A 26,587-nucleotide genomic window follows, 5' to 3' on the forward strand; every position below is an offset into this window, starting at 1 on the left:
TCATCAAGGCATATAAAGGGAAAGCACTGGTGGCCAGTGACATTGGCAGGGATTTGCACCCAGTGACAGAGTCCCAGCTCAGCTGAAGCAGAAGGCGGCAATTCTGGCAGATCCCCATCCCAGCTAATAGCAGGATAGATCTCCAGCTTGGTTACCACCAAGTCTTGGCACAGGAGTCTTGGCACAGTGGAGGTGATGGCAGAATTGCAGGTATCCAGCAACAGCAAAAGGAAGCAATCATCAAGACTGAGTCAAGAATAAACCTGGGTAATATGAGCTTGGAGAATCCCAGAAAAACTTGAGGAAAATCTACCTATCTGGAATGTCTGAGCATTTTAAGAATACCCAGGGTTCATTCATTCATCTTATATACTGAGGTCTTACTGTGTTCAAGACACAGTAGCAAGCACAGGGGATACAGCAATGAATAAGGTAAACACAGAATTTATTAAGTTGAATTGGATGAAAATACAATTGCCAATATTCAACCTTTTTGGATCTACAAAAATGGCACCTTCCTATGGATCAACGTAAATACATTCTGGCAAGAGAAAAGGAAAGATGAATTTCCTAATTAATTGCTTGATTACAATTGTGAAAATAGCTATAAAGGGACAATCAGATTTAACACAATTGTGTGAGTGTGTGTGTGTGTGTGTGTGTGTGTGCGTATGTGTGCGCGCACACGTTGCTGGTCAAGAAGGGCTTCTCTATAAAGAGTTACTTTTAAAGAGGTGAGGATGAAGAGGAATTAACTTAGTGAAGGAGAGGGACGGATATCATTCCTGGCCAAGCCAGGCGCAAAGGCCTCGAAGGGAAGGAAATTGGTCTGTTCCAGGGACTGAGATGGTGAGTGAACCCACGGAGAGGGGCGGAGGCGGTAGAGGATGAGATGGGGATAACAGGATGCTGAGACGGACACGGGAGCCAGATCACGGCATAATCCAAAACACTGCAACGTCTAGAGAACATTCAGGCAACAAAGCCTGTTCATTCCCCCTTGTAACCAGCGAGCCCCGCACTCTACAGCGAGGCGGCCAATGGGAATCGAGTCCTTCCGAGGGCTTCCTTCACCCAGTGCGCCACGCGCAGGGTGGCAGTGGTGACGCAGGCGGGGGAGGCCCGGGCCTCAGCGGGAGGAGGCCAGGGAGGCCGCGTGTGCACCGGGAGCCCTCACCCCAAGGCGGCAGCCCAGCGTCCAGCAGTCCTGGCGGAAGCGGCGCACGGAGAAGCAGTAGATGAGCGGGTCCAGGCAGCTGTTGAGGCTCAGCAGCGCCAGGCTGAGGGTGTGCAGGACGTCGAGCGTGGAGGCGGCGCGGCACCCGCCGCCGTCGCTGCCCGCGGCTCCCTCCCGCCCGGCCACCCAGGGAGCCAGCAGGAGGTGGTAGGGCGCCAGGCAGAGGGCGAAGACCAGCAGGAGCCCCAGGACCATGGTCCTGGCCGCGCGCCGGTGCGGGCCGGCGGGGGCCGGGCCGGGGCCCGAGGGGGCCGCGAGCGCCCGCGCCAGGCTCACGTAGGCCGCGAGCACCAGCAGGAAGGCGGCGGCGAAGAAGGCCACGGTGGCGTAGGCTAGGCCGGCGCGCGCCCAGCCGTGCTCCAGGCAGCGAGCGGCACCGCCCGGACCCGGGCGCAGCGCGTGCGGCGCGGCCAACGAGGGCGCGGCGCAGGCCAGGCCGGCCAGCCAGGCGGCGGCGCAGGCGGCGCGCGCGGGGCCCCGGCGGCGCAGCGCGAGGCGGCCGGCCGCCCTGGGCCGGGGCCCGCGCACCGAGCCGCAGCGGCACACGCTGATGAGCGCGGCGAAGGCCACGGCCGCGTAGGTGGCCACGTAGTAGGCCGCGCCGGCCGCGCGGCAGGCGGCCTCCGGGAAGGGCCAGTGGGCCGGGCCCAGGTAGTAGGTGAGCCACAGCGGCAGCGTGAGCGTGAAGAGCACGTCGGCCAGGGCCAGGTTGAGAAGGTAGAGCCGCAGGGCCTGGCCCAGGCGCCTGCCGCTGCGGACGAACACCGCCAGGGCGGCCACGTTGGCCGGCAGCCCCAGGCCCAGAGCCAGGGCGTAGGCAGTGGGCACCACGATGAAGCGAGCAGGGTCGTCCCAGGGGCTGCAGCCGCTGACACCCGGGTCCCCAACACTGCCGTTCATCTCGGACCTTGCACCAGGGAGAGGAAGAGAGGTCACTGTGGAGGCTAGCCACAGAAGGCCTCCGTACCACCTCTCCCCCACCCCGTCTTCCTCTAACTCAGTCCCTGCTGGGAGGGGACACTAAGGAGCAGGGAAGTTCGTGTGGGAGAGGATGAGGACTGAGCTGAGCCAGCACCCCTGAGGATGGAGAACAGGGGGTGGACTCCAGAGTCCCTTGAAGTACAACGGGCTTGCTGACAAGCTGCAGGAAATGAGGAAGACACAGGAGTCTCAGATAGCTTGGAAATTTCCAACCTTGGTGACTGAGAGGGTGGAAGTGCCGCCCCTCACAGATGGAGTATGGTTCAGATATGTGGAGGCACCGGCACGTGCTTAAGCCCGAGCAAGGCTGAGCCAACAGGGAGTTCTGGAGAAACCAGAATATAGAGTCCTTCCCAGAAAAAGCGCAGTCCTCCCTCCTCCACATACTATGGACGAACAGGCTTATGCTGCAGTGACCCTGAGGACAGTCCCATGCATAGTGACCTTGGACTTGCCTTAATGAAGGTCCACTCCCCGCTTGCCTGTAGCCCGGGGGGGCAGGGCTGAAAAAAACGGTTCAAAACTCTCAGGCTTTCCAGCCTGGTTCCTTCCCCTCACCTTTTAACCACAAAGAAGTCCTGGGTCTGCTTCAAAATTTTGGCCAGCAAAGCAAAACAGAGCACAGGCCCAGGAATCGGGCAGGTTCTAGATACACACGCTAATTTGCCATGTGACCTTGGGCAAATTACTCCGCTTCACTGAGCCAATCTTTCTCTGCTGTAAAACGGAGATTAAGATACCTACCTCACAGTGTTGTTGGGAGAACTATGAGAAAACATAAGTAAAACTCTGAGCGCTGTGGCTGACACTGGGGAGACATGCCAGAACCATTAGCTCCTTTCCCTCCAGGCAGCACACAGATGAATGTGTATACCACCCACACAGGCACCCCAAGCAAACAAAACAACACAGAGACATCTGGGCGTATTCCTCTTCTCTCCCCAGGGGGGTAAGTGCAGAAGCCCATGTCCTGTTCCTATTTTTGGCACAGTCACCCCCCTAGGGTGTCCCAAAACTCAGTTCCTCCAATACCAAAATTTGTATTTCTGCCTCTGCACCCCTCAGGCTGCAATCCTTTCTGGGACCCTGAGTGGAATGTCTTCTCCCCTCCCTCTCCACTCTGTCCACTGTTGGCTCTAGCCCCCAACTGCCCCACCCGGAACCTCTCCCTGACATCCCTCCAGGTCGTTCCTCTCTTACCTCTTGCTGTTAAAGCTCCTGTAGCAATCTCTAGGGCCTTAGGGGGCCTGGCTTTAAGGAGCTGAGACAGAGCAGAATCCACTGCCACCCCCACATCTCAGACCCTCCCATCAACCCACTAATCCCAGGACGCCTCGTGAAGAATGGGCCAACAGCTGGAGGGGCTGGGGCCCACCTGTGGCAGCTATAAGCTGGGTTTGTGGGGTGCGGCCAGGGCCGCAAGGGAAGGGTCCATCTTTGAGGGCAAGGGGGCACAGAGAGGGAGATAGAAAAGTAAAAGTAAGGCCTTGCAGCTGAATGTCATGGTACTGACCTGACCAAGGTTCAGGGTGCGGTTTGAGGGGGGCACATATCCTGAAGCCTGGCTTCTCCTTGGGCCAAGGAGGCACTGCTGGAACTCAAGATACTCCTGCTGCTGTCAATCCCAACTGCTCCACACCAGCTGGCCAACCCACTCCTCCAGCACCCTGCCTTTCCCACAGCTGCTAGGTGGGCCCTACAGCCGAGCTGGGGGCCCTGTAGCTGCTAATCAGCTTACAGGCCAAGCCGTGGTAAACAGGAGCCCTCAGTCTAATGCCAGCTGTGAGAGGTTTTACTCAAAGTCCAGGCTGGAGACAGGCTGACTGTCGCATCCCGGAAGGAGTAGAGATGGTAAGAGGCCAGGATCCTAGGGGCTCCAGGTCCTATGTTTATGGCCTTCAAAATGTTCATGCAGAGGGGGAATTCTGGAAACAAGGCAGATTTAATCACATTGGGCAGATCATCTCCTCTACCCTGTTGAAGGGAGCAGGGGTGCTATGCCTGCCCACTTTCAACTTGGACAGCCGGTGCAGTGCAAAGTGTGGGTTCTGGAGTTCATCAGGCCCTAATGAATCTCAGATCTGACACATGGGCACTTAAGCTTTCTGACCACATCTTCCCATCTATAGAACAAACTAATAGCAAATGCTATTTAATGATAGCATTTACTGAGCACTTATTATGTGCCAGGCACTACTGTAAGCACTTTCTCACTAAATCCTCACAGCAACTCTATGAAGTATTTACCATTATTACCCATATTTTGCAAAGAAGCTCTTCCCTTTCTTTGCTGACCAGGGTGGGTAAATCTTAACTAGTCTAAGTCCATCATAGGAATTCCTTTCTCCTTACGAATGGGTGGTCTAGGTATAGAGATGGGACTAATTCTGGCCAATGGGATGTGAGGGGAAATCTGGGGGTCTTCCAAGAGAGCTTTCCTCTCCCTTTTCACCTTTGGATGTTATGTGCAAATGTGCCGTCTGGAGCTGCTGCAACTATTTTGCAATGCTGAGGGCAGGAGCCAATAAATTGAAAGCAGCAGAGCAGAAAGTTGAAAGAACATCAGTCTTTGAGGTCATTGCAAAGCAGCCAAATTACCCAACACAGAAACTGAAAGTATGTTATCGCTGGACCTCTGTCAAAGAAAAGGATTTCTGATTGTTTCGACATTCTATGTAGTGAATGTATACTACTGCTTTAAAAAAAATTTTTTTTTAACATTTATTGATTATTGAGAGACAGAGACAGAGCATGAGCACGGGAGGGGCAAAGAAGGGGGAGACACAGATTCTGAGGCAGGCTCCAGGCTCTGAGCTGTTAGCACAGAGCCTGACGTGGGGTTTGAACTCACAAACCACGAGATCATGACCTGAGCCAAAGTCGGACATTAACCGACTAAGCCACCCAGGTGCCCTAATATACTACTCCATTTTTTACGTCTATTTACATATACTACTTTTAGATGTACCAGTGTGTATCATACACACACACACACACACACACAATATATATAGATTGCATCACTGTGCTTTCAGACACAAGAGGAAAAGACCTAAGGGTGCCAACTTGCTTGAGGTTCCCAGTTAGTCAGTGTCAGGGCAGAAATTACCATTGTGTAGTAAAGATGAAATGGACTAATGTACACAGACAACTTTCATTCCTATGGGCTCCCAAAAGCCATTGTCCCTACCCCCAAAGTAATCTGTCGGCTGGTGGCTATGGCACTTGCATAAATAAGCTCTTTTCCTCTCTTCCATTATGGGAGGCATATCACTTTCCAAAAGGCCCCCACTGAGGTGAAGACAGTTGGTGATGTGATAGTAGGGACTCTAACGTGGCCACTTTCCCTCAGTAATTGTCCATACACACACACCCCCTTCTGATTCCCTGGGACCTCTGGGATTCATCCCCGGCTTCCAGCATTGCTTTACCATGCAGCATCCCTTGAGTTGGCTGTCCTCTGCTTCCATGTAGCTATCCAAGGAGCACTGCACTAAGTACCTACCTCGCCACCAAAGGCTGCAGTTTCAGATCCTGTACAACAACGATCCAATGCCCATCTTTGTTGGCTCCGCAGATCTAAAGTGCACAAAGTAAAAGAATGGGAGGGGATATCTTACGTGCCTGGGAAGCACACAGGCAGAGGCAGGTACTTAGACTCTGCCATAGCCAAGGTGTAAATTTTAAGTATGTAATACCAATGCTTTAAATGTGCGGGTCTTTTGAAGCAGCACCCTCACTTCGAGGGAAAGACAGTAAGTATGCAAAGGTGATTTACTGTGAAGTTTACAATAGCAAAAAACTAGGGACAATCTAAATGTTCCTTAGCGGGGCCTTGGATAAATATATTACAGTACATCCTCACAACGAAATACTATATAGCCATTAACATCAATGAGGTAAAACGCACACGGAATGAATGGTGTTACAGTATGTTAGTTTTAAGAGACATTTAATAAAGTAATTTATAATCGCCTCATTTTCATTAAAAACATCTGTACAAAGGCATAGTAAGAGTTGAGGTACAGTTATTAAAAAGGAGTGGATAGTGGTTATTTTTGGTGCATTAAATTTTGAGGTGATTTAAATTGCTTTTCTGTTTTCTATTTCCACATTACATGAGGAATGACAGTATGTGCAACACGTGCTCCTCAAAAAAGAGCAGTGAATGTCTCAGAGAGAAAGCAGGGTCAGGTAGAGAAGATGTCTGCTTCGACACTGAACAGCCCTGGATGCACTGGAAAGAAGGTGGCAGACTCGGCGTTCCACCATGCTCCTGCCGTGATAGTGATGTGGCATGAAGAGAAAAAAGGACTCCCAGGACTCCTTGAACGCACTTGCAAGAGTCTTCTTCCTAGTGGGTCTGACCACCTTCTTAGTTTGGACTCAGAGCTGTCAGATATCCAGCAGCAGCAGGAGCCCCAGGCAGATGACTGCTGGGATGTAGGTGTTCAGTGACTCTTTCAGAGATGCCAGAGTGAAGATGGCTCCTGGAATGGAAAGTGAGGTCCCTGAGGCCCCCTGCCCCTCTCCAGCTGAAGCCTTCCCATTCACCTCCCAACCACACCCACACAGAGCCTGAGCTAGCTGCTCTCATCTCTCTGGCCTCCCAAACAGAACCAGGAATCAGAAGCCTCTTAAACTAATGTAGCCCCTCTCAGAGGGTGAGAAAGAAACAGGAGCAATCTAGCCAAATAGCGTAGGGAGGTAGGTAGGTGGGCATCTGGGAACAACTTCTAATCCTTCTCCTTTCTTAATCCTACCGGAGGGAAGGTGGAGGTATGGGAAAGATCCGAAAATGAGGGAAGCCTCAGAGATGGAAAGCAAGTCCGGGGGGGAGGGGTGGCAGTGGTGGCAGCAATGGTGACACAAGGCCAGGGGATCCAGAAGAGTCTGAAGTCGTCTGATCTTTGAAGCAGCAGCTGTCTTGGTACATCAGCAGGTCCTGTGGGCAGAGCTGCTACGAGGGGGTGCTCTACAACTGCCTGTCACAGGGAAATTCTCTGCTTTTCTGGGGGCCCTGGCTTCCTTGCTCTCTATTCCCACCTGCCAGACACATAACCCCACTGGCAGCTGCAACTCCATCCCCTCCTCTCTAGGGTAGGGCTTAGGAGAGAGCAGTAGGGACTTTGAGATTATATACATCCATACAATGGGAATACCCTGCAGCCAGCTGAACTGATGAGGTAGGAAGTATGTCTGACAAAGAATCACGTTCTAGTATATTAAGTTTTAGAAGCACCTGTCCTAGTCCAAAGGCCATGGAAAATAGAGTACAGCAGGGAGGGCTCATGGTTCTAGAAAAAAAGGAAAGGAGGCAACAGTAAAGGGAACAGCCAGATCTTCCATGATCCTCTGCCAGAAGCCCCGATTTCCCCAGCCCAGTTGCACCCCCTTACCCATCATGAGCAGGGTCAAAAGCAAGTTACTGATCTCTTGCAGCATCGGTGGGCCCAGGACCAGCAGCAGCCCAGCCAGCAGTTCCAGCCAGCCCACAGCCTCTTGATAGCCCATGGGATCTGGCTGATAGCCGAACACCTTCAACGGGAACACCTCAGCAAACTGCACAAACAGGGCTTTCTAGGGGCAGCAGGGAATGTCTGTCAGCCACACTCAACAAGGATCCACTGCCTGGGCACTCCACAGGGACATTCTGGGCCTGCGCCCTCAACCCCTCCCCCACCCCCCCCCCCAACAAAGGAGTTACTACTATTCTAGGTCAGGTCCAGGGTTGAGGTCAGTCTGGAGAGGGGAGGGCCTCCCTGGGGAGGGGCGGGGGGAGCTGAGCTTTACCCTCCAAGAAGGGCTGGATGGTGTGGTGCAGAGATGGACTGATTTTCTCAACAGACTCTCACCAGATTACAACCCAGCCCCAAATTCCAAGACCAGGAAGCTAGGCTTGCCAACTTTAGGAATGTCACAGCTTCTCTTTCTTTCTGCCTGACCTGCTTTCCCCTGAGGGTGAAATTTCCCTATGCTGGGAATATTGGGAGGTGGGGGTGAGGATGGAAGGGTAGACGGTTGCTCATTCAACGGATTCCACTATGAATATGGTATGCTGGGCCTGGATCCCATTGCAGTCGACACAAGAGTAGTTAAGGAGGCTCAAAGAGACTCATTGTGCTGAGTTAGGCTCCGTGACAACTTCAGCCTCAGGCTGACTACCTTTTCCTGCATCGCACCCCACCCCCACTTTAGCTCTACCTCCCCTACTGTCAGCAGCAAGGAAGAAACTCTAAGCGGCTGGCTCTGGGGAGGTATGTACTTCCGCAAACAATCCACCACCCTAAACCAGGGAGGAAGGGCAGAACCCAGGCCTGGGAGACGGAGGCTGGCAGGGGTCTCCAAGTCAGGCTTATTTGAAGGGCTGGGGAATTGGTGAGCATAAGGGCACGAAAGCTTTCCCGAGTCTGGACCTAGCCGGAAGGTGGAAGAACTTGTAGACTTCCCTCTCAAGCTGCCCGGGAAGGGTTCTCTGGATTCTGAGTTAGGGGAGCGTCTAGATTGACTCCTGCTTCCTGACCTGCCGTGTAACCTTTAGCAGACACACTTCACCTTCAGGGCGAGTTTCCTAGCCCACCAAGCGGTAATTCATAAACCCATCCTCATGAACCTCCCAAGAACGCAAACAGGAGAAGGAGGAGAAAGGGGCAGGGAGGGTTCTGGGTCCCCCTTCCATTCCATCTTCTTCCGCCCAGGGTCCCGGCGCATTCCTCCTCCAGCCCTAGGTTTGCCCGGGGCCCCCAGTGCTCAGCTGGAAGATGTGCCCCTTCCGTCTAGGCAAGAGCCAGAGGACTCGGAGGAGCACCCCGGGAGAGCGCCTACGTCTCAGTCTAGCACTGTCTCGCCGGAAAGCAGGTGGGTCCGCGGGGCACCGGCGCGGGCAGGCGGGCCGGTCGCCGCGGGGGGGGGGGGGGGGGGGGTGGTAACGGCCGCGTCCGCAGTACCCGCCGCCGCGTGGCCGCCCACATCCCGCTGCTCACCATCTGCTCGGACGCTGGAGCCGAGATCTGCCCCGAGAGCTTGGCCGCCCCCGTGAGCGCGAAGAAGCCACCCAGCAGGACGCGCAGAGCGGCGAGCCCGAGCGCCATGGCCGCGCAGGTCCTCCGGGAGGGAAGGAGAGGGAAAGGAAAGGAAGGGGAGGAGAGGAGAGGCCCCGCCGAAACCCTCCCCCTGCCGCCCGCTCGGTTCCTCCCTCCCCAGGGCCACCAGAAGACCGGCGCCAGAACCTCCCGCTCCCCGCCCCCCACCCCGAGGCTGTTGCCACCCTCTTTTCTGGCCCCCACCTGTTGCGAGGGGAGACGGCCTTCGGGAGGGGCATCCCCATCTCTCAGATGGGGGCACTGAAGCCCAGTGGCTCAACTGACCGCACGAGCCCCTTTGAATTCAAGGGGCGTCTCTTGTCTCCCAACCAGTATGACTGAGTAGAGTCAGACTCCAGGAGTAACCATCTACACGTGCCTCGCAGAAGACCGGGGTTTCCTTCCAGCCTGAGCCACCCCAGCTTTGGGATCTGAGCTGCCACCTAACCTCCTCGGGCCTCACTATTTGCATCTGTAAAAGCGATTAGGCCTGTTCTCCTTAGGAACAGGCCTAGCACAATGTCTGGCACCTGTAAGAGCTCAAACGTTATTTGTAAATTAGTAAATTATGAAATCATTAATAATAAGTCGGTAGCAAGTAATTATAAATTGTTTTCTTTGTGTAAAATATATTTTTCCTCCAATTCCTCTCAGTTGAAATTAAAATATGAAAAGTGTTTGAAAATTCAGACACTTGCAGCATAGGTAAGAGAGACTTCCACTAACAAAACCCTACAGGCCACTCGTGGTCCATCTGCTATAACCTGGAAATCAGTCTAGACCTTGATGGACAAACTGTGGGCCAAATTTAGTCAGCGGGTTTTTTCCACTGGTTCCCCCTTCTTCCTCCCCAGCTAACAATGTTTTATATTTTTTAATGATAAAAAAAATTTTAAGGCAGCTTTCATGACACATGAAAATTATATGAAATTCTTAGTTCAATGTTCATAAAGTTTTATTGAAACACAGCCACACTCATTTGTCTGTGTATTGCCTACAGCTGCTTTTGTGCTGCAAACCCAAAATTGACTAGTTGCCACCACATGGCCTGCAAAACCTAAAGTATTCACTATCTGGCCTTTTATGGGAAAAGTTTGCCAAGCCCTGGTCTAGAGCGCCACAGAAACCCCTACTCTCCTGCAGCTTCTATTTCTGATCAGCCAAGCTGCTTAGATCTTTGTTTTCTACGTACCCACAACCTGCTGGGGTGGGTGGCTGCCTGGCTGAAGACTGCAATGTCCCATGTGCTTCTAAAGGCCAAGCAGATTAACATCCAGGTGTGCTGATACATTACAAACAGGCTTTTTGTGACCATTTTTGTCCCTAATCCAGATGATCCAATCAATCAAATAGCTAAATTCTCTGCCTTGGACTATTAAAATTATAATATGTAACTAGGTATAAATGCACAATTATTCCTCAACAAAAAGAAAAATTATTAAAACATATAATCACTGAAAACACATATCCACATTAGGAAATTATATTTTAGGATATTTATACAAAATTTAACACAAAATTATAGACTTTGATCATTAGCAATACCCATCTTACTATTCTTTCTCCTTTACTAATTTTTCTATCCTTGGAATTAAAGATGTGACTGCAAGTCTTAGAGCAGGACCAGAAACCAACAGATTTCTTTGTCTTGACTCAGTCAAAGCGGAAAATGTAGCATCACATAAATAAACAGTTGAAAAGGGCAATAAAAACTTCATTGCCTTTTCATGGAGTTCTGGGTAATTTGTCTTTGCATTTATCCAAAACTGAGTCACAGACATTGATTTAAATGCTGACTGTAATTCCAAATCTGAAGATAGCTGTACTAGTTTTTCTTCTTCGAAGTCCATGAGATTACTATCTTTGGGATTCATAAAAGGATTAATTATCCACAAATTTCCTGAACGCAAGTCTTCTTCTGGTGGGTAACAGTCATTGAACATTTGACAAAGTCCTTCCAGGTGCTCAAAAATAATGCTTGCAATGCTTCTCATATTTAAGTCTGATGAGTTTACGAATTCGGAAAATGAAGGGAACATGTCATAATCATTCTCTTGTGTGCGCTTCAACCACATTTTTAACTTTTCCTTAAGTATATCCATTTTATTATACAAATTGAAGAGAGTAGTCATAGTTCCTCGGAGACTTAAGTTGAGTTCATTTATAAGTGAAAAAATATCTGATAAATAGGCCAGCTTTGCAACCCATTCTTCATCAAGAAAATACTTGGCCAAATCTGAATGCTTCTGGTTTAAAAAAATTTCAATTTCATGTCGTAGTTCAAATAATCTTGTTAAAATTCTCCCTCTCGAAATCCAACGTACTTCAGCATGAAGGGGTAGATTCACATGCTCAGGCCCCATTTCTTCACACAAAATCGTTAACATTCGTGAATTTGATGCATTGCTCTTTATAAAACTTAAAATTTGTGCTGACTGCAAAAGAATTTTATGTAAGCATGGAGACAACTTTTCTGCTGCTAAATGCTCACGGTGAATAAAACAGTGTGTAAATGCCACTGTATTCGTGGCGATTTCTTGAATCTTTGCCCTTAAACCAGAACACCTGCCAGTCATGCTTGCAGCCCCATCTGTACAGAGACCAACACAGTGTTTCCAATTCAGAGACTTACTATCAATATATTTATTTATTAGTTCAAATATTTCAAAACCAGTTATTTGAGAAGGCATTTCAATGCAACATAGTAATTCTTCTTTTATATCACTGCAATCATAATCAATGAAACGAATATAGCACAAAAGAAGGGTGATATTTGAGATTTCTGATGATTCATCTACCTGAAGGGCAAACCACTTTGACTTTCTGACTTTTTGAATCAGCTGATCTTCAATGTCTGCAGACAACTCATCAATCCTGTGTCCAATCGTGTTATTAGAAAGAGGAATGGTTTTCATTTTGTCTCCAGCACTTGAACCCAAAACTTCTGAACACATTTCCACTAAATACGGTTTAATTAATTCTTCGGCAATGGAGAATGGCTTCTTGCTGGCAGCAATTTGGAAAGCAATTAAATAAGAAGCTTTCACAAGTGACTTTTCAACTAGTAAACACTTTTTTAAAGAACTATTCTGACATTCCATTTCAAGAGATTTTTGTTCAAAAAAATCTACTGGTTTGTTTTCTAATTCTGAATGTTTTGTCTTCAGATGATGAGAAAGATTTGCTGGCTTCATGTTTTCAGTGGATAAGATTTCTCCACAAATGACACATTGTGGCCTTGGTGAACTTTCTTTTGATCCTGGACAGATAATAAAACCAACTTTTAAATATTCCGCATCATAAGTCTGGAAAAAACCTATTCTTTTTTTCTTTGCAGGTGGAGAATCAAGTTCCGCATCATTTTTCTCATTAGGCATAGGTAAATCTGAATGAAATATTTGAATCACTGTTATTTTTCAAGAAGAAATAAGCAATAGTCTTTATGTTTTCCCCCACACATTTAAAATATCTTTTTTTAGTATTTATATTTGTCAAAAGAATACACTAACGTTGAAACAGAAACCACAGAACTTTCATGGTGCCATTAAAAACAGAATTTCTCCTTGCCCAAAACTTGGCCACTGACTAGAGCAAAACTATAGGCTGCGGGACGTGAACTAGCAATGCTATATATATATATATTCAGCAGATTGCTGGAATTAGGGCTGAAGTCCACAGGATGCATCTAGTTAAGAATAAATTAATTTACTTTTTTAAATTTCAGAAAAAGAAAACAAATGTTTAAAAAGTTAACATTTGGTGAATCTAGCTGTAGAATATATTAATATTCATTGTGCCATATTTTCAATCATTCTGAACTTTGAAATTTCTCCAAATTAAAGTTGAAGAAAAAAAAAGGTTAATTAGTAGTTTTAATACCCAATGTATGAGGGTAAAGAGAAATGGGTGTTCTCAAACACTGATGTAATTTTTCAGTTTTGCAACACATATCAAAAAGCCTTAAAAATCTATAATAGCTTTTGAATCTGAAATTCTACTACTTAGGATTTATCCTAAAGACCTAATTAGACAAGTGAACAAAGATTCATTTACACAACTTAACTCAATACTGTTTACAATATTAAGCAACTAAAAGCGATCCAAGTGTCAATCTTAGGGGGATGGATAGGTACATACATTGGAATCTATGCATCCATTGAGAATCTCAATGTATATTTAAATTTATATTGACATGGAATATTTCTGATGAGCAATGTCAAAGGAAAAAGTTCACAACAGTACATCTTAAACAATCCAGTATTTAATCTAGAAATTTTTAACGTATAAGCACACACATACCCACACATATAGATGTCCACAGATCTTTTACTACCTTCCACATGTGAATGTATATAGAATATAAATTCATGTACACAGAGTATATCATTTTAACAGGAATATACAACAATCAAATTTACTTTGGAAGGAAAACAGGATTCTCCTTGACTCCTACTGAAAGAAATGCACCCTACATAAAAACTCAAGATTACTTGTTGACAGATTATACTTTTAAATAAACTACATATATTCTGTGTAGTAAAATTATCATTAAAAACAAAAATCAAAAAATGCTTTGGGCAGAGTAGGCTATGTAAGTAATTGAAAACATGAGGGTAGTGGCAGTTAACATGGATTGGGGCAGCAATAGTTTACAGCCTTTCCAAATACGAATTCAAGTCATTTTCCTGATCACCAACACCTCAGACACACAGTTACATTTTTAGTAAATGACAAATTAATTCACATTGTTTTTAAAAAGAAAGAAGAACTACAGTTAAATCATTAACGCTTTTAAAGAAATTTGTATCTTAATAGTTATAATAGTTTGTACATTTGAAAAACAGCAGTGCACAGAGATGTCTGTCCACATAATGCTGTGTGTGCAGATGGATTCAATTTAGTAGTTATTGGTGTTAATGACAATAATTATAAAAGGAATAAATCAGATGTTCAAAGGATGTGATGCAAGGATGAATGTTTTCCCGTTTAAGAAATGGTATATGATTTTCTTTGCCTTTCTTAAAAAAAAACAAAAACAAAACAGAGTTAACTTTCCACATAAGCAGAGCACAAGGATACATACCTGTCTGACATTCCTTGTGTTGTGTATGTGGTTTGCAAGAGGTGGCCTTGGTCTGTGTGACAGGCTTGCACAATACTGCTTTGTTCTTTAAAAGCTTGGAAGACTGGGAAGATAGAAGTTTTGCGGCATCTATCTGTGTGCTTCCCTAGTTAAAAGCAAATTCAGAAACCAAAAACATGTTTTTTAGTACCTTAACACTGACCAGAATCACTATCAATTGAAAGTTGGCACATAGTAAAAGAAATACAATTCCTGTGAAAGAGTAGTTGCAATAAAGAAGCTACTTTGGAAAATATACACTAATTCCTAAATCTTCTAATTAGTGTCAGTTCCATTCATTAATTTTTTAAAAATACTCTGCCTATAGTAAGGACAATCAACACAATAAAAACAATCTTTACTGATTAAGACAATTGGCTATTCAGAAAAATTAGATCCAACTCAGACTTTATGCAAAATATATTCCATATTGATTTAAGACCTCAACATGAAAAAAATGAAACTTTAAAATCACTGGAGAGGGAGTGGCTAGCTGGCTCAGTCAGCAGAGACTCTTGATCTCGGGGTTGTGAGTTCAAGCCCCACGTTGGGACGAGAGATAACTTAAAAATAAAATATTTTAAAAATAAATAAAACAAAACAAAAAAATAAAATAAATTAAATCACTGGAGAACTTTCAAATGACCAGAACAAAGAGGAGGTATTCTTAAAAGAAACACAAGAATTATAAACAAAATAGAAACGACTATACATTTGACTATCTTGAATTTTTTTTTTTTTTTTTAAATAAAGGTCTTTATAAAACAAAGCTGAAGAGTAAGCACCAGAGTTAGAGAATATATTTAAGGGGCACCTGGGTGGCTCAGTCTGTTAAGCATCCGACTTCAGCTCGGGTCATGATCTCAGTTTGTGGGTTTGAGCCCCACATCAGGCTCTGTGCTGACAGCTCCGAGCCTGGAGCCTGCTTCCGATTCTGTGTCTCCCTCTCTCTCTGCCCTCCCCTGCTCTCACTCTCTCTCTCTCAAAAATAAGAATAAAACATCCTAAAGGGAGAAAGAGAGAGAGAAAATGTATTTAAAAGATGTTTGCTGGAGTGCCTGGGTGGCTCAGTTGGTTAAGTGGTTAAGTGTCCGACTTCAGCTCAGGTCATGATCTCGCAGTTCATGAGTTCAAGCCCCACATCAGGCTCTACACTGGTAGCTCCGAGCCTGGAGCCTGCTTCAGATTCTGTGTCTCCCTCTCTCTCTCTGCCCCTTCCCTGCTTGCTCTCTCTCCCTCTCAAAAAATAAATAAAAATTAAAAAAATTTTTTTCATAAATAAAACATGTTTTTCACTCAACAAGTATTTACGGAATGTTTACTGTAACTCAGGCACTGTTCTAAGCCCTGGGGATACAGCAAAAAAAAAGAGAAAGAAAGTCCTGCCTTTATGGCCTTTACATCCCACAGGGAGACACAGAAGATAAACAAGTAAAGCAAATATATATTGTATAATTCCAGGTAGCGACGAGTGCTATGAAAGAAAGCAGGGTAAGGGAATGGAGGGTGATAGTGTGGAGAAAGGGTATTTTTAGAGTAAATATTTGAGCAGAGATCTTCTGAATACTCAACTCAAAAGAACAAACCACACAAAGGCCTGAAGTCAGAGGACTCCGGGCAGTGGGATTACAGATGCAAAAGCCCTGAAATGGGAGAGTCTAGCATGCTTTAGGAACATTAACAAGAACAAGGCTGAAATAAAGTAAGCAGGGGCTAGAATGAAATGTTTGAAGAGGCTGGCAGAAGCCAAATTGTATAGGATCTTGAAGGTCTTCGTTTCAAAAACAGTAAGAAATTAGGATTGTATTTTAAATATGATGGAATGCACTGCAGATTATATTTAAATTTACTTTTTAAATAAGCAATGGATGTAATAATTTTGAATTATGTAATAATACAAAAGGTATAAAAGTATTTACATGAAAAGTAAGTTTTCCACCCATCTACCCCCTGTCCAGACTCAACCTTGAATACAAGGTTCCCAGTTTTGTTTTGTTTTTGAAGTTTATTAATTTGAGAGACAGAAAGCACATGTGTGAGCAGGAGAGGCGCGGAGAGAGGCAGAGAGAGAGAGAATCCCAAGCAGGCTCCACACTGTCAGTGTGAAGCTTGATGCAGGGCTCAAACCCACACACCGTGAGATCATGACCTGAGCCAAGATCAAGAGTTGGACACTTAACTGACTGAGCTACTCAGGTGCCCTCCTAGTTTCTTACACGTCCTTCTAAAGGTGGTCTATATAATTAAATAAGTTGCTTCTGACTACAAATTGGTGGCATACTATTAGCAAGGCTCTAGCACCTTGTACTGTACCTATTAGCAAGCTATCTTAGAGGTATATTTACATAACTTTGTATAAAGCCACCCTAATAACAGCTTTATACATTGAATGTATCATAGGTAATCTGAAGAGTCTCTGCTACTGAAAACTGAATGTTAAAAACATTTGCTATTACAAACAAGGCTTTTTAAAATTACATTTATTTATTTTTGAGAGACAGAGTGAGACAGAGCGCAAGCAGAGGGACAGAGAGAGAAGGAAACACAGAATCTGAAGCAGGCTCCAGGCTCTGAGCAAGTGTTCAGCACAGAGCTTGATGTGGGGCTCGAACCCATGAACCATGAGATCATGACCTGAGCTGAAGTTGGACACTTAACTGACTGAGCCACCCAGGCGCCCCAAACAATGCTTTAATAAATACCCCTATATATAAATTAATTCTACACGTGCTAGTATATTTATAGAATAAGGTATTCTAAATTGTGGTTTGGTGGGTCAGAAGACTTTAATTATGTTGGTACAGTCACACTGCTTTCCATAGAAGCACACTGTATCATATTATATGACCTTCAGCAATGTACGTGAGCTCGTTTCCCAACACTCCAGTTAATATGGTATTTATGAAACTTTTTGTTATTTCTCAATAAATGAAAAATTATCTAACAGTAGTGTGGTTAGGTATTTTGCATGTTTAAGCATATTAGTGTTTCCTCTTCTGTGAACTATCTACTCCTATCCTGTGCCCTGTTTTCCTTTAGCTTTTAAAAAAAATTCTATAAATTTAAAAAAGAAGGGGGTGGGGGGGACACCTGGGTGGCTCAGTTGGTTAAGCACCTGACGGCACAGGTCATGATCTCACAGTTCAGGAGTTCGAGCCCCACATCAGGCTCTCTGCTGTCAGCACAGGAGCCTGCTTCAGAGTCTCTGTCTCCCTCTCTGCCTCTCCCCTGCTCACACTCTTTCTCTAAAAAATAAATAAACATTTAAAAAATGTTTTAAAAACTTCTATGCATAATTTTTTGAATGAGTAATGTAACATGTGACATAAAATTCAAAGACTTTAATATCAAACATGAAAATATACTAATTTCCCTCTTAAATTCTGCCTCAGTCGTTCAGTTCTCCTTAGAGGCAACCACTATTATCTATTCATTGGCTGCCTTTCAGGGCTTTCTATACATATGTATAGGTATGTGGTGGTGGTGGTGGTGTGTGTGTGTATGTGTGTTTAAAACACAAATGGCAGTTTGCTATACCATTTGGCCTTTTTCATTTATTGTATATGAGACTACTCTATGTCTGTACATATATAGTTAGCACATTCTTTTTAAGTGCACAGTATTCTACTGTAATGGATATAGCGTACTTATTTTAACTATAGTCCCCAAAGAGCTGCTGTATATGCTTGGGCAGGGAATTCCACTCACCAGACCACATGACTAAGTATGAGCTAGGAGAGGGGTATATTTCAGGTTCTACCCATGTAGGTCTATTTTTTTTTTTTTCTAGTTCACACAGTAACTGAGAATGAACTCACAATGGCCCTGACTATTGATCAAACAATGTGGCTGTTTTCAAGCCTTTGCTACTACAAACAATGCTGAAATCATTCCCGTACATACTTCAATTTATAAATGTGCAAAATATATCTGAAGGATAAATTCCTAAAAATGGAGTTCCTTGGTAATATGGTATTTACATTTTAAATTTTAACAAGTTTTACTAAATTGCTCTCTGTAGCAGTTTTACCAACTGCAATTGACAACATGTAAAAATGCCTTAACAGTGTTATCCATTATTTTTATTGTTGCCAATCTGATAAAGTTGGAATTTCTCTAATTTTAAAGTTGAGTATCTCTGCATATGTTTAAGAGTAATTTTTATTTCCGGGGCACCTGGGTGGCTCAGTCGGTTAAGCATCTGTCTTCGGCTCAGGTCATATCTTATGGTTCGTGAGTTCAAGTTTCACGTCAGGCTCTGTGCTGACAGCTCAGAGCCTGGAGCCTGCTTCAGATTCTGCCTCCCTCTCTCTGTCCCTCCCCCATTTGCCCTCTGTCTCTTTCTCTCTCTCAAATATAAATAAACATTAAAAAAATTTTTTTAAGAATAATTTTTATTTACTAGTCTGATGGATCAGATTTTGTTGCCCATTTTTCTACTGGGTGCTGGGTCTTTTTATTGATTTATAGAAGCTCTTTACATATGGAAAAACTGGCTTTTTATGACACGAATTGCAACCTTTTAATTTTTTTCATGTCTTCTGACTTTGAAATGTAGCTGAATTTCCATAACAACTCTTTATGGCTTCTGAGTTTTGTGACATATTTAGAAAGACTTTCTCCACTTGTTTATTAAAATTCTTTCCTGTATTCTTCCCTACTACTTTATTATTTTTTTTACATTTAAATCTTTTCTCCATGTGGACTTCATTTTGGTGGAACTTGTAAGGTAGAAATCCAATTTATTTTTTTCCATATGTATGCTCAGTTGTCACAATGCTGTTTATTGAATAAGTTTCTCCTACTGATCTGAAGTGCTATCTTTATTATTTCTAAATCTACATACATATTTAGGTCTATTTCCGGACTTCTACTGAGTTCATGGCTTCAGTATCAATTGTTTTATCTTTCTAGCTTCATAAAATTTACAGTTCTACTATAATTTTGGAAACTAGCTCTTCCTCTTCCCCCTTCTTTATTCTTCTTTTACAGAATTTCATTGAAGATTTTTAAGCAGTGGAGTGACACAATCTGATTTAAAATCATTCTGCTAACAATGTGGAGAAAAAAAATGCAAAGGGCAAGAATGCAAGCAGGAAGACAGGTAGGAGGTCACTGCAATGAATCAGAGAAAAGACGATGGTGCCTCAGACAAAGAAGGTAGCAGCAGGAATGGTAAGAAGTAAGGAACACTAGAGAGGAAGTCTGGGGTGGAATAAAAGGGTTCTGATTTAGACATATTATTTGAGATGGTCATTAATCATCTAAGTGTATATGTCAAGTAGGCAACTGGATACATGAATCTGGAGCTCAGAGGTCATGGCAAGAGAAATAAATCTGGGAATAAGCCACCATCTAGGGGGTGTTTAAAAACCACAGGACTGTACTGAATCCCCAGGAAGATTGAGAAAAAAGACAAGTATGTTGACCTAGAAGTTGAAGAAGGTATTTGAAGAAGAAAGGGAGAGCAACTGTATCAAATGTTACTGAAAGGATAGGTTAAATGAGAACTGGAAATTGACCACTGGACTTGCAAAACTAAAGGTTCATGGTGACCTTGACAAGAGCAATTTCTTCCCTCCCCCCCCCCCCGCCCGTGTTTATTTTTGAGAGAGAGACAGAGCACAGTAGGGAAGGAGCAGAAAGAGAGGGGAGACACAGAATCCGAAGAAGGCTCCAGCTCTGAGCTGTCAGCACAGAGCCCAACGCAGGTCTCCAATGCATGAACCGCAATATCATGACCTCAGCCAAAGTCTTAACCAACTGAGCCACCCAGGCACCCTGACAAGAGCAGTTTCAATGGAATGGTGCAAAGCCTGACTTAAGTGCCCTAAGGAAAGATAACAGATAAGGGAGTAAGGCAGGAAGTTGAGGCCACCCTTAGAGTTTTTCTAAAATGGAGAGTAGAGAAATAGGACAATAGCTGGAGGGCTCTGGTGTTAAAATATTTTTCATAGATATTAAGTATTACTGCATGTTTTTTGTGTCAGTGAAAATGAGTAGAAAGAGGTGGGGGCAAATCCAGAATATATAAAGAGATTCTATAAATCAATAAGGAAAAGATAATTCCACACAAAAATGGGGAAAAATTAAGAACAGGAAATGAAAAGAAAATTCAAATGTTCAAAAATACAGACATATAAGCAAAATAGCTAGTTATCAGTGATATGCAAAATAAAATAAGGTATTACTAAATAGACTGACAAAAAATGTTTAAATCTGACAACATTGAATGATAGCAAGGCTGTGGGAAATGAGTATAATCATAATCTCCTGGTAGGAATAAAAACTGAGACAGACATTTTGAAAACAAAAATGCAAATACTCTTTGAATTCAAAATTCTACTCTTCCATATCTACACCAGACAAACACCAGCACACGTGCACAAGGAGATGTATACAAAGATGTTGATTGTAGCAGAGATTGTTTTAATAGTCAAGACCTGGAAGCAACCTAATGTTCATCAACAAAGCAAGGATAAATAAAATGCATTACTTTCATACAACACTATCCAGCAGTCAATGAACTAATAAGAAATGAATTCAGTAAAGCCACAGAATACAAAATTAACAGACAGAAATCAGTTGCGTTTCTATACACTAATGAAGAACTATTAGAAAGAGAAACTTAAAAAACAATCCCACTCACAATTGCATCAAAAAGAACAAAATACCTACAAATAAATTTAACCAAAGAGATGAAAGATCTGTACTCTGAAAACTATAAGACACTGATGAAAGAAACTGAAGGAGATACAAATAAATGGAAAGCAATACCATGCTCATAGACTAGAAGAATTAATATTGTTAAAATGCCCACACTACCCAAAGGAATCTATAGATTCAATTCAATTCCCATCAAAATACCAACAACATTTCTCATAGAACTAGAACACAGAATCTTAAAATTTGTATGGAACCACAAAGACCCTGAATAGCCAAAGAAATCTTGAGAAAGAAAAACAAAACTGAAGTATCACGCGCTCCCTGATTTCAAACTACAAAGCAATAGTAACCACAATAGTATGGTACTGGCCGGAAAACAGACATGGAGATCAATGGAATAGAACAGAGAACCAAGAAATAAACCCATTCATATATGGTCAATCTATGACAAAGGAGACAAAAATATACAGTGGGTAAAAGACAATCTCTTCAATAAGGGAAAAACCCAACAACTACCTGTAAAAGAATGAAACCGGACCACTATCTTACACCACATGTTGAGTAAGAGTTGAAACTATACAACGCCTTGAAGAAAACATAGGTAATTAGCTATTTTTCATTTTTTAAATTAATTTATTTATTTTGAGAGAGACAGAGACAGCATGAGTGGGGGAGGGGCAGAGAGAGAATCCCAAGCAGGCTTCACGCTGCCAGTGCAGAGCTAACTCGGGGCTTGAATCCACAAAACTGTGAGATCATGACCTGAGCCAAAACCAAGAGTTGGACGCTTAACCCACTGAGCCACCCAGGTACCCCGGCAGTTAGCTATCTGACATAAGTATCAGCAACATTTTTTTGGACCAATCTGCTCAGGCAAGGGCAACAAAAGCTAAAATAAATAAATGGAATTACATCAAACTAAAAAACTTCTACATAGAGAACGAAATGATCAACAAAGTGAAAAGGCAATCTACTGAATGCGAGAAGATATTTGCAATTCATGCATCTGATAAGGGAATATCCAAAATATAGGAAGAACTTATACAACTTAATGTAAAAAAAATAACCCAATTAAAAAATGGGCAGAGGACTTGAATAAGCATTTTTCCAAAGAAGACATATAGATGGTCAACAGGTATATGAAAAGATGATCACATCACTAATCATCAGGGAAATGCAAATCAAAACCACAATGATTCATCACCTCAAACCTGCCAGATTAGATATTATAAAAAAGACAAAAAAATGACAAGTGTTGGCATGGATATAGAAAAAAACCCTCATGCACTGCTAGTGAGAATGTATATTGGTGCAGCCACTGTAGAAAATAGTATGAAAACAGTATGGAGTTTCCTCAAAAAGTTAAAAATAGAATTCCCATATGATCCAGCAATTCAACTTCTAGGAATGCATCCAAAGAAAACCGAAACACCAAAGTGGAGAGATACATACACCCCTATGTTCACTGCAGCATTATTTATAATAGTCAAGATACGGAAGCAACCTAGGTATTCACTGATGGATGGATAAAGAAGTATGATGCACACACGCGTGCGCACGCGTGCGCGCGCGCGCGCGCGCACACACACACACACACACACTGGAATATAACTCAGCCATAAAAAAGAATGAAATTTGCAACAACATAGATGGACCCAGAGGGTATTACGTGCACTGAAATAAGTCAAACGCAAAAGACAAACACCATATGATTTCACTTGTATGTGGAATCTAAAAAACAAAACAAATGAGCAAACAAAACAGAAACAGATTCCTAGATAGAATTTCTGGTTATCAGAGAAAGGGAGAGATTCGGGGGGGCGGGGGGGGGAAGGAGGGACAGGCAAAACAGGTGAAGGGGATTAGGAGGTACAAACTTCCAGTTATAAGAAAAATAAACCATGGGGATGTAATGTACAACACAAGGAACAAAATCAATAAAAATGTAATAACTTTGTATGGTGACAGATGGTAACTACAACTTACTGTGGGAATTATTTTACAATGTATAAAAATATCAAATCACTATGATGTACTGATGTACTCCTGAAACTAATAGGATACTGTATGTCAATTATACTTCAATTTAGGAAAAAAACCACAAGTTTTAAAAGAAAAAGAAAAAAAAAGATAGACTAAAACTAAGCAAATAAGCCCAATCTAACAATGGTTAATTCTCAATGGTGAGAACACAGTAGAGCAGGAGTTAGCAAAGTTTGGAGTGGACCAAGCCCAGCCTACCACCTGGTTTTGTAAATAAAATTTTATTGGAATGCAGCCACTTACTCATTTATGGATTGTCTATGGTTACTTCTGCACAACAGCAGAGATGAGGAGTTGCAACAGAGTCTGTATGGCAAGTTTAGTCTAAAACAATACTACCTAGGAAGTCTGCTGACTTGTGCACATTTTTTTTAAGTTTATCTTGAGAGAGTGTGTGACAGCACGGATGGGGTGAGAGGGAAAGAGAGAGAGAGAATCCCAAGCAAGGCCCACACTGTCAGCATGGAGGCTGATACAAGGCTCAACCCATGACTCATGAGATCATGACCTGAGCCGAAATCAAGAGCTGGACGCTCAACTGACTGAGCCACACAGGAGCCCTGACTTGTGCAGATTTTCTTCTTTGTCCTTTTCTATATCTCACCTTCCCCTAAAATTTAAGACTATTTAAATAACTTGAAGGAGAGCCAAACTAAAGTCTGAGAGAAACAAAGAAAAGATTCTAAAACTTTCATTTTTTTAAAAATTTAAGAGTACTACATATACTTTGTATTGACTAAACTGAAAACATTAATCAGATCTATTCTATAACACAGTTTAAATGACTGGTGAATTATAGAGGTACTCCACATAGAGAAAAAATACATAGGGCAGTCCTATTTAAATGAGGGATGTATTCTTGAAAACCCAGAATAATTCAAAACTAACTGTCCCATATATAGAAGAAAAAGGATGCATTCTCAGGATACATAAATTTGCAACCAATATAGAATATTTTTATAATATATACTAATAACATTAGTATAAAACCTAGTCTATTAATACCCTTATTAATTATACAGTTATGTGCTTAAGAAGAGAATTATTCATTCTGTTATAGCAATTTATTAATCACATAATTTTAAAATATAACTTAATGTATAATATACAATATACAAATATAAGTACAAAGTTAACTTAATGATATTGCATTAACTACTGCAGTATCCTGCCTGAAAATAATTGAGTAAAAGTTATCATTATCATCTTCTAACAACACAAATAAGGGGAGAGTTAAAAGGTATCAAATTAGGACAAGCTATCTCGCCACATCATGGGGAAGGCTGGTCTGAGTCCCTGGAAGATTTCTACTAAAGAATGAATCTGATGTGGCTGGTTTTTGCTCTCATTTTCTTTGCCTCTGGGGATTTCTTGATATGCAGACACACTGTCCATCTTTCACCTTGCCACCATGAAACAGCAATCCACATTTGGATCACTTTCTTTAATAATAGCAATTGTTGCTGGAATATGGTCAAAAGCATATGCCAGTTACTTCGCTGCTGGCTGCTGTGCTGAAGGCCCAATAAGTGCCGGGACCCTCTTCCAGCTGCCTTTGTTTTTCTAATTCTAGCAAGTCTTCCTGTATTACTCCATGGAGAACCACCCAAGCGAAATTTCAGCATCCCCTTCACCAACCTTGCACAAATTCACCTTCTTTGTCACTTTCACAGATTGTTTATCAGGCATGAGGCTGTCGTCTTCCAAGATAAAGCCTCTTTAGATTATGGTAAAGCTGAAATGTTTTGATAGCTTCGGTTAGCAGCTATAGCTTGCCTGCTCATTTTTATACTCTTAAAACTTTGGTAGGCTTTAAAATTAGAAGGCCAACCATGACTTGTAGTGAACTTTTTTGTCTCACTTTCAACTCCTTTCAAATCATTAAAATTACTTCAGGCCTTAGCACAGGCAATGGCTTGAACTTAGGGGGGCATTACAGCAGCACTGATCTTGCAGCTGCGTTGCCAGGATTTTTTCCGTTTACTCCATTATTCTTGCCTGGTTATAAGATTTTGTGTGTGTGTGTGTGTGTGTGTGTGTGTGTGAGAGTGTGTGTGTGAACTAAACGATGTATCTTCTTTAATGCTGCTTTTGTTTTTTTGAGCATTATCTCAATATTCTGCAGGCTGCACTCTCCTAAATGAACAGCATGGGGGATCACATCCTGGTCTGGCCTTTATCACAGAGTTTTATCACATCTAACTTCTGTTCCAAAGATACTGAATTTGGGGTACATTTTTTTAGCACTAGCACCACTACTTAATGAACTTGAATGACACTGTTATATGACATACAAAAATATCTTTAATTATACCAAAAGCAAATGTTAAGACAGCTACCAAAAACAGTCACCAAAAACATTAACCCAAGATCCAATATATTAGGTTCATGTAATATTGATAAAAGATGATGGGAATTTTGTTTCCTGCTAACACAAGATATAGGAAAATAATGACATAATTTGCAATCCTTTCAACTAGTCAGATTTGAAATTATGTGTTTCCTCAAAATATTTTTTTTAATTTTAAAAAGTTTCACAATACTTCAAATTGGAAACATAAAGTGGGAACTTAAATGTATTTTTACTTTGCACTATTTTCAGCTTCACATAATTTGAAGATGCATAAAATAACACTACACTGAACTTTTTCAAGAGACTTTCCAGTCTAAAAGAAAAATACTTGAATGTAGTAAAAGAGAAAAATAAGCAGCCAGATGGAATTAACAAGAATTTAAAGAAATTAAGGAGCCAGGGAGCCCGGGTGGCTCAGTTCGTTGAGCGTCTGACTCTTGATTTCGGCTCAGGTCATGATCCCAGGCTCATGGGATCAAGCCCTGCACTGGGCTCTGCGCTGAGTGTGGAGCCTCCTTAACATTCTTTCCCTCTCTCCTTCTGCCCTCTCCCCTGCTCGTGCTCTTTCTCTCTCACTTTTAAATTTTAAAAAATTTTTAAAAAAAGAAAGAAAGAAATTCAGGAGCCAGAACACAACGAAATAAATCAGAAATGCATTCTTATTAATGTAACTGTAAGATTCCGAAACAAAATCAGTGCATAATACTCTACTTTTTTTTGAAGACTAAGCGAAATGCATTCAGATACATATTAGAATGCTACATCCAAAATGAAAATAAACCCAAGTGGCATTATGAGGAAAAATATTAACGATAAAACTTACATCTTCAATGACTTTTTGTGTTGCCTCTTTAGTAACTGCACCTGTTATAAATGAACACACACATTATTATCCCCAAAATAAACAGATGTAAACACTGAGACCAACAAGTTATTTTCCTCTCACTAAGGTGGGCCAGAGTCTACTCCAGAATTTCTCAAAGAATGGTCCAAGAAAACTGGGCATCAATATCACCTGGGATGCCTGAGAAAGGTAAGGATTCTTGGGCCCCAATTTCATCCTACTACAGTAGAATCTCCGGTGATAAAGGCAACTATATTAA

The 26,587-nt window shown here is 42.8% G+C and overlaps 3 protein-coding genes and 1 long non-coding RNA gene across 12 annotated transcripts in view; 1 reads left to right on the forward strand and 3 right to left on the reverse strand.

The window, feature by feature from the left end:
- Positions 1 to 1,129: 1,129 nt before the first annotated feature.
- On the reverse strand, positions 1,130 to 2,137 carry LOC122479382 (platelet-activating factor receptor-like). The gene has a single exon (XM_043573328.1). The coding sequence runs from the start codon at positions 2,135 to 2,137 to the stop codon at positions 1,130 to 1,132; it is 1,008 nt and encodes a 335-aa protein (XP_043429263.1).
- Positions 2,138 to 6,153: 4,016 nt separating this feature from the next.
- Positions 6,154 to 9,309, reverse strand: TMEM35B (transmembrane protein 35B). 2 transcript variants are annotated; one of them, XR_006296537.1, is made up of 5 exons: positions 9,202 to 9,309; positions 7,618 to 7,798; positions 7,461 to 7,515; positions 6,982 to 7,163; positions 6,154 to 6,708 (listed from the first exon to the last, which is right to left on the reverse strand). XR_006296537.1 is itself a non-coding variant. In XM_043574436.1 (4 exons), the coding sequence occupies exons 1-3, from the start codon at positions 9,307 to 9,309 to the stop codon at positions 7,508 to 7,510; spliced, it is 297 nt and encodes a 98-aa protein (XP_043430371.1). In that variant the 3' UTR covers positions 6,154 to 6,708; positions 7,461 to 7,507. The 2 variants fall into 2 exon arrangements, 1 of the variants encoding a protein (XP_043430371.1); XM_043574436.1 differs by lacking the exon at positions 6,982 to 7,163.
- ZMYM6 (zinc finger MYM-type containing 6) overlaps positions 6,154 to 26,587 on the reverse strand; it is a 46,377-nt gene continuing 25,943 nt past the window's right edge. For 3 of the 8 annotated variants that reach the window (XM_043574431.1, XM_043574429.1, XM_043574428.1), the window contains 6 exons: positions 26,308 to 26,348; positions 14,384 to 14,528; positions 9,202 to 12,685; positions 7,618 to 7,798; positions 7,461 to 7,515; positions 6,154 to 6,708 (listed from right to left, as the gene is read on the reverse strand). In XM_043574431.1, the coding sequence (XP_043430366.1) occupies positions 10,854 to 12,685; positions 14,384 to 14,528; positions 26,308 to 26,348 (2,018 nt within the window). In that variant the 3' untranslated portion in view covers positions 6,154 to 6,708; positions 7,461 to 7,515; positions 7,618 to 7,798; positions 9,202 to 10,853. Of the gene's footprint in view, positions 6,709 to 6,981; positions 7,164 to 7,460; positions 7,516 to 7,617; positions 7,799 to 9,201; positions 12,686 to 14,383; positions 14,529 to 26,307; positions 26,349 to 26,587 lie in introns of all 8 variants that reach the window. The other 5 variants (XM_043574432.1, XM_043574435.1, XM_043574433.1 and 2 more) reach the window with 5 other exon arrangements.
- On the forward strand, positions 9,208 to 26,523 carry LOC122480255. Its single transcript, XR_006296538.1, has 3 exons — positions 9,208 to 9,319; positions 19,415 to 19,526; positions 26,435 to 26,523. It is a non-coding gene; the product is annotated as an uncharacterized LOC122480255 (long non-coding RNA).

The sequence above is a fragment of the Prionailurus bengalensis genome, chromosome C1 (genome assembly GCF_016509475.1).
Source record: "Prionailurus bengalensis isolate Pbe53 chromosome C1, Fcat_Pben_1.1_paternal_pri, whole genome shotgun sequence".
Classification (NCBI taxonomy): domain Eukaryota; kingdom Metazoa; phylum Chordata; class Mammalia; order Carnivora; family Felidae; genus Prionailurus; species Prionailurus bengalensis.

Excerpts from the sequence above, each read along its gene's own strand:
- LOC122479382 (XM_043573328.1), bottom strand. The coding sequence starts at position 2,137 with ATGAACGGCAGTGTTGGGGACCCGGGTGTCAGCGGCTGCAGCCCCTGG.
- TMEM35B (XM_043574436.1), bottom strand. The coding sequence starts at position 9,309 with ATGGCGCTCGGGCTCGCCGCTCTGCGCGTCCTGCTGGGTGGCTTCTTC. Across the intron at positions 7,799-9,201 it reads CTCCAGCGTCCGAGCAGATG|AAAGCCCTGTTTGTGCAGTT; the intron begins GTGAGCAGCGGG and ends TGCTGCCCCTAG.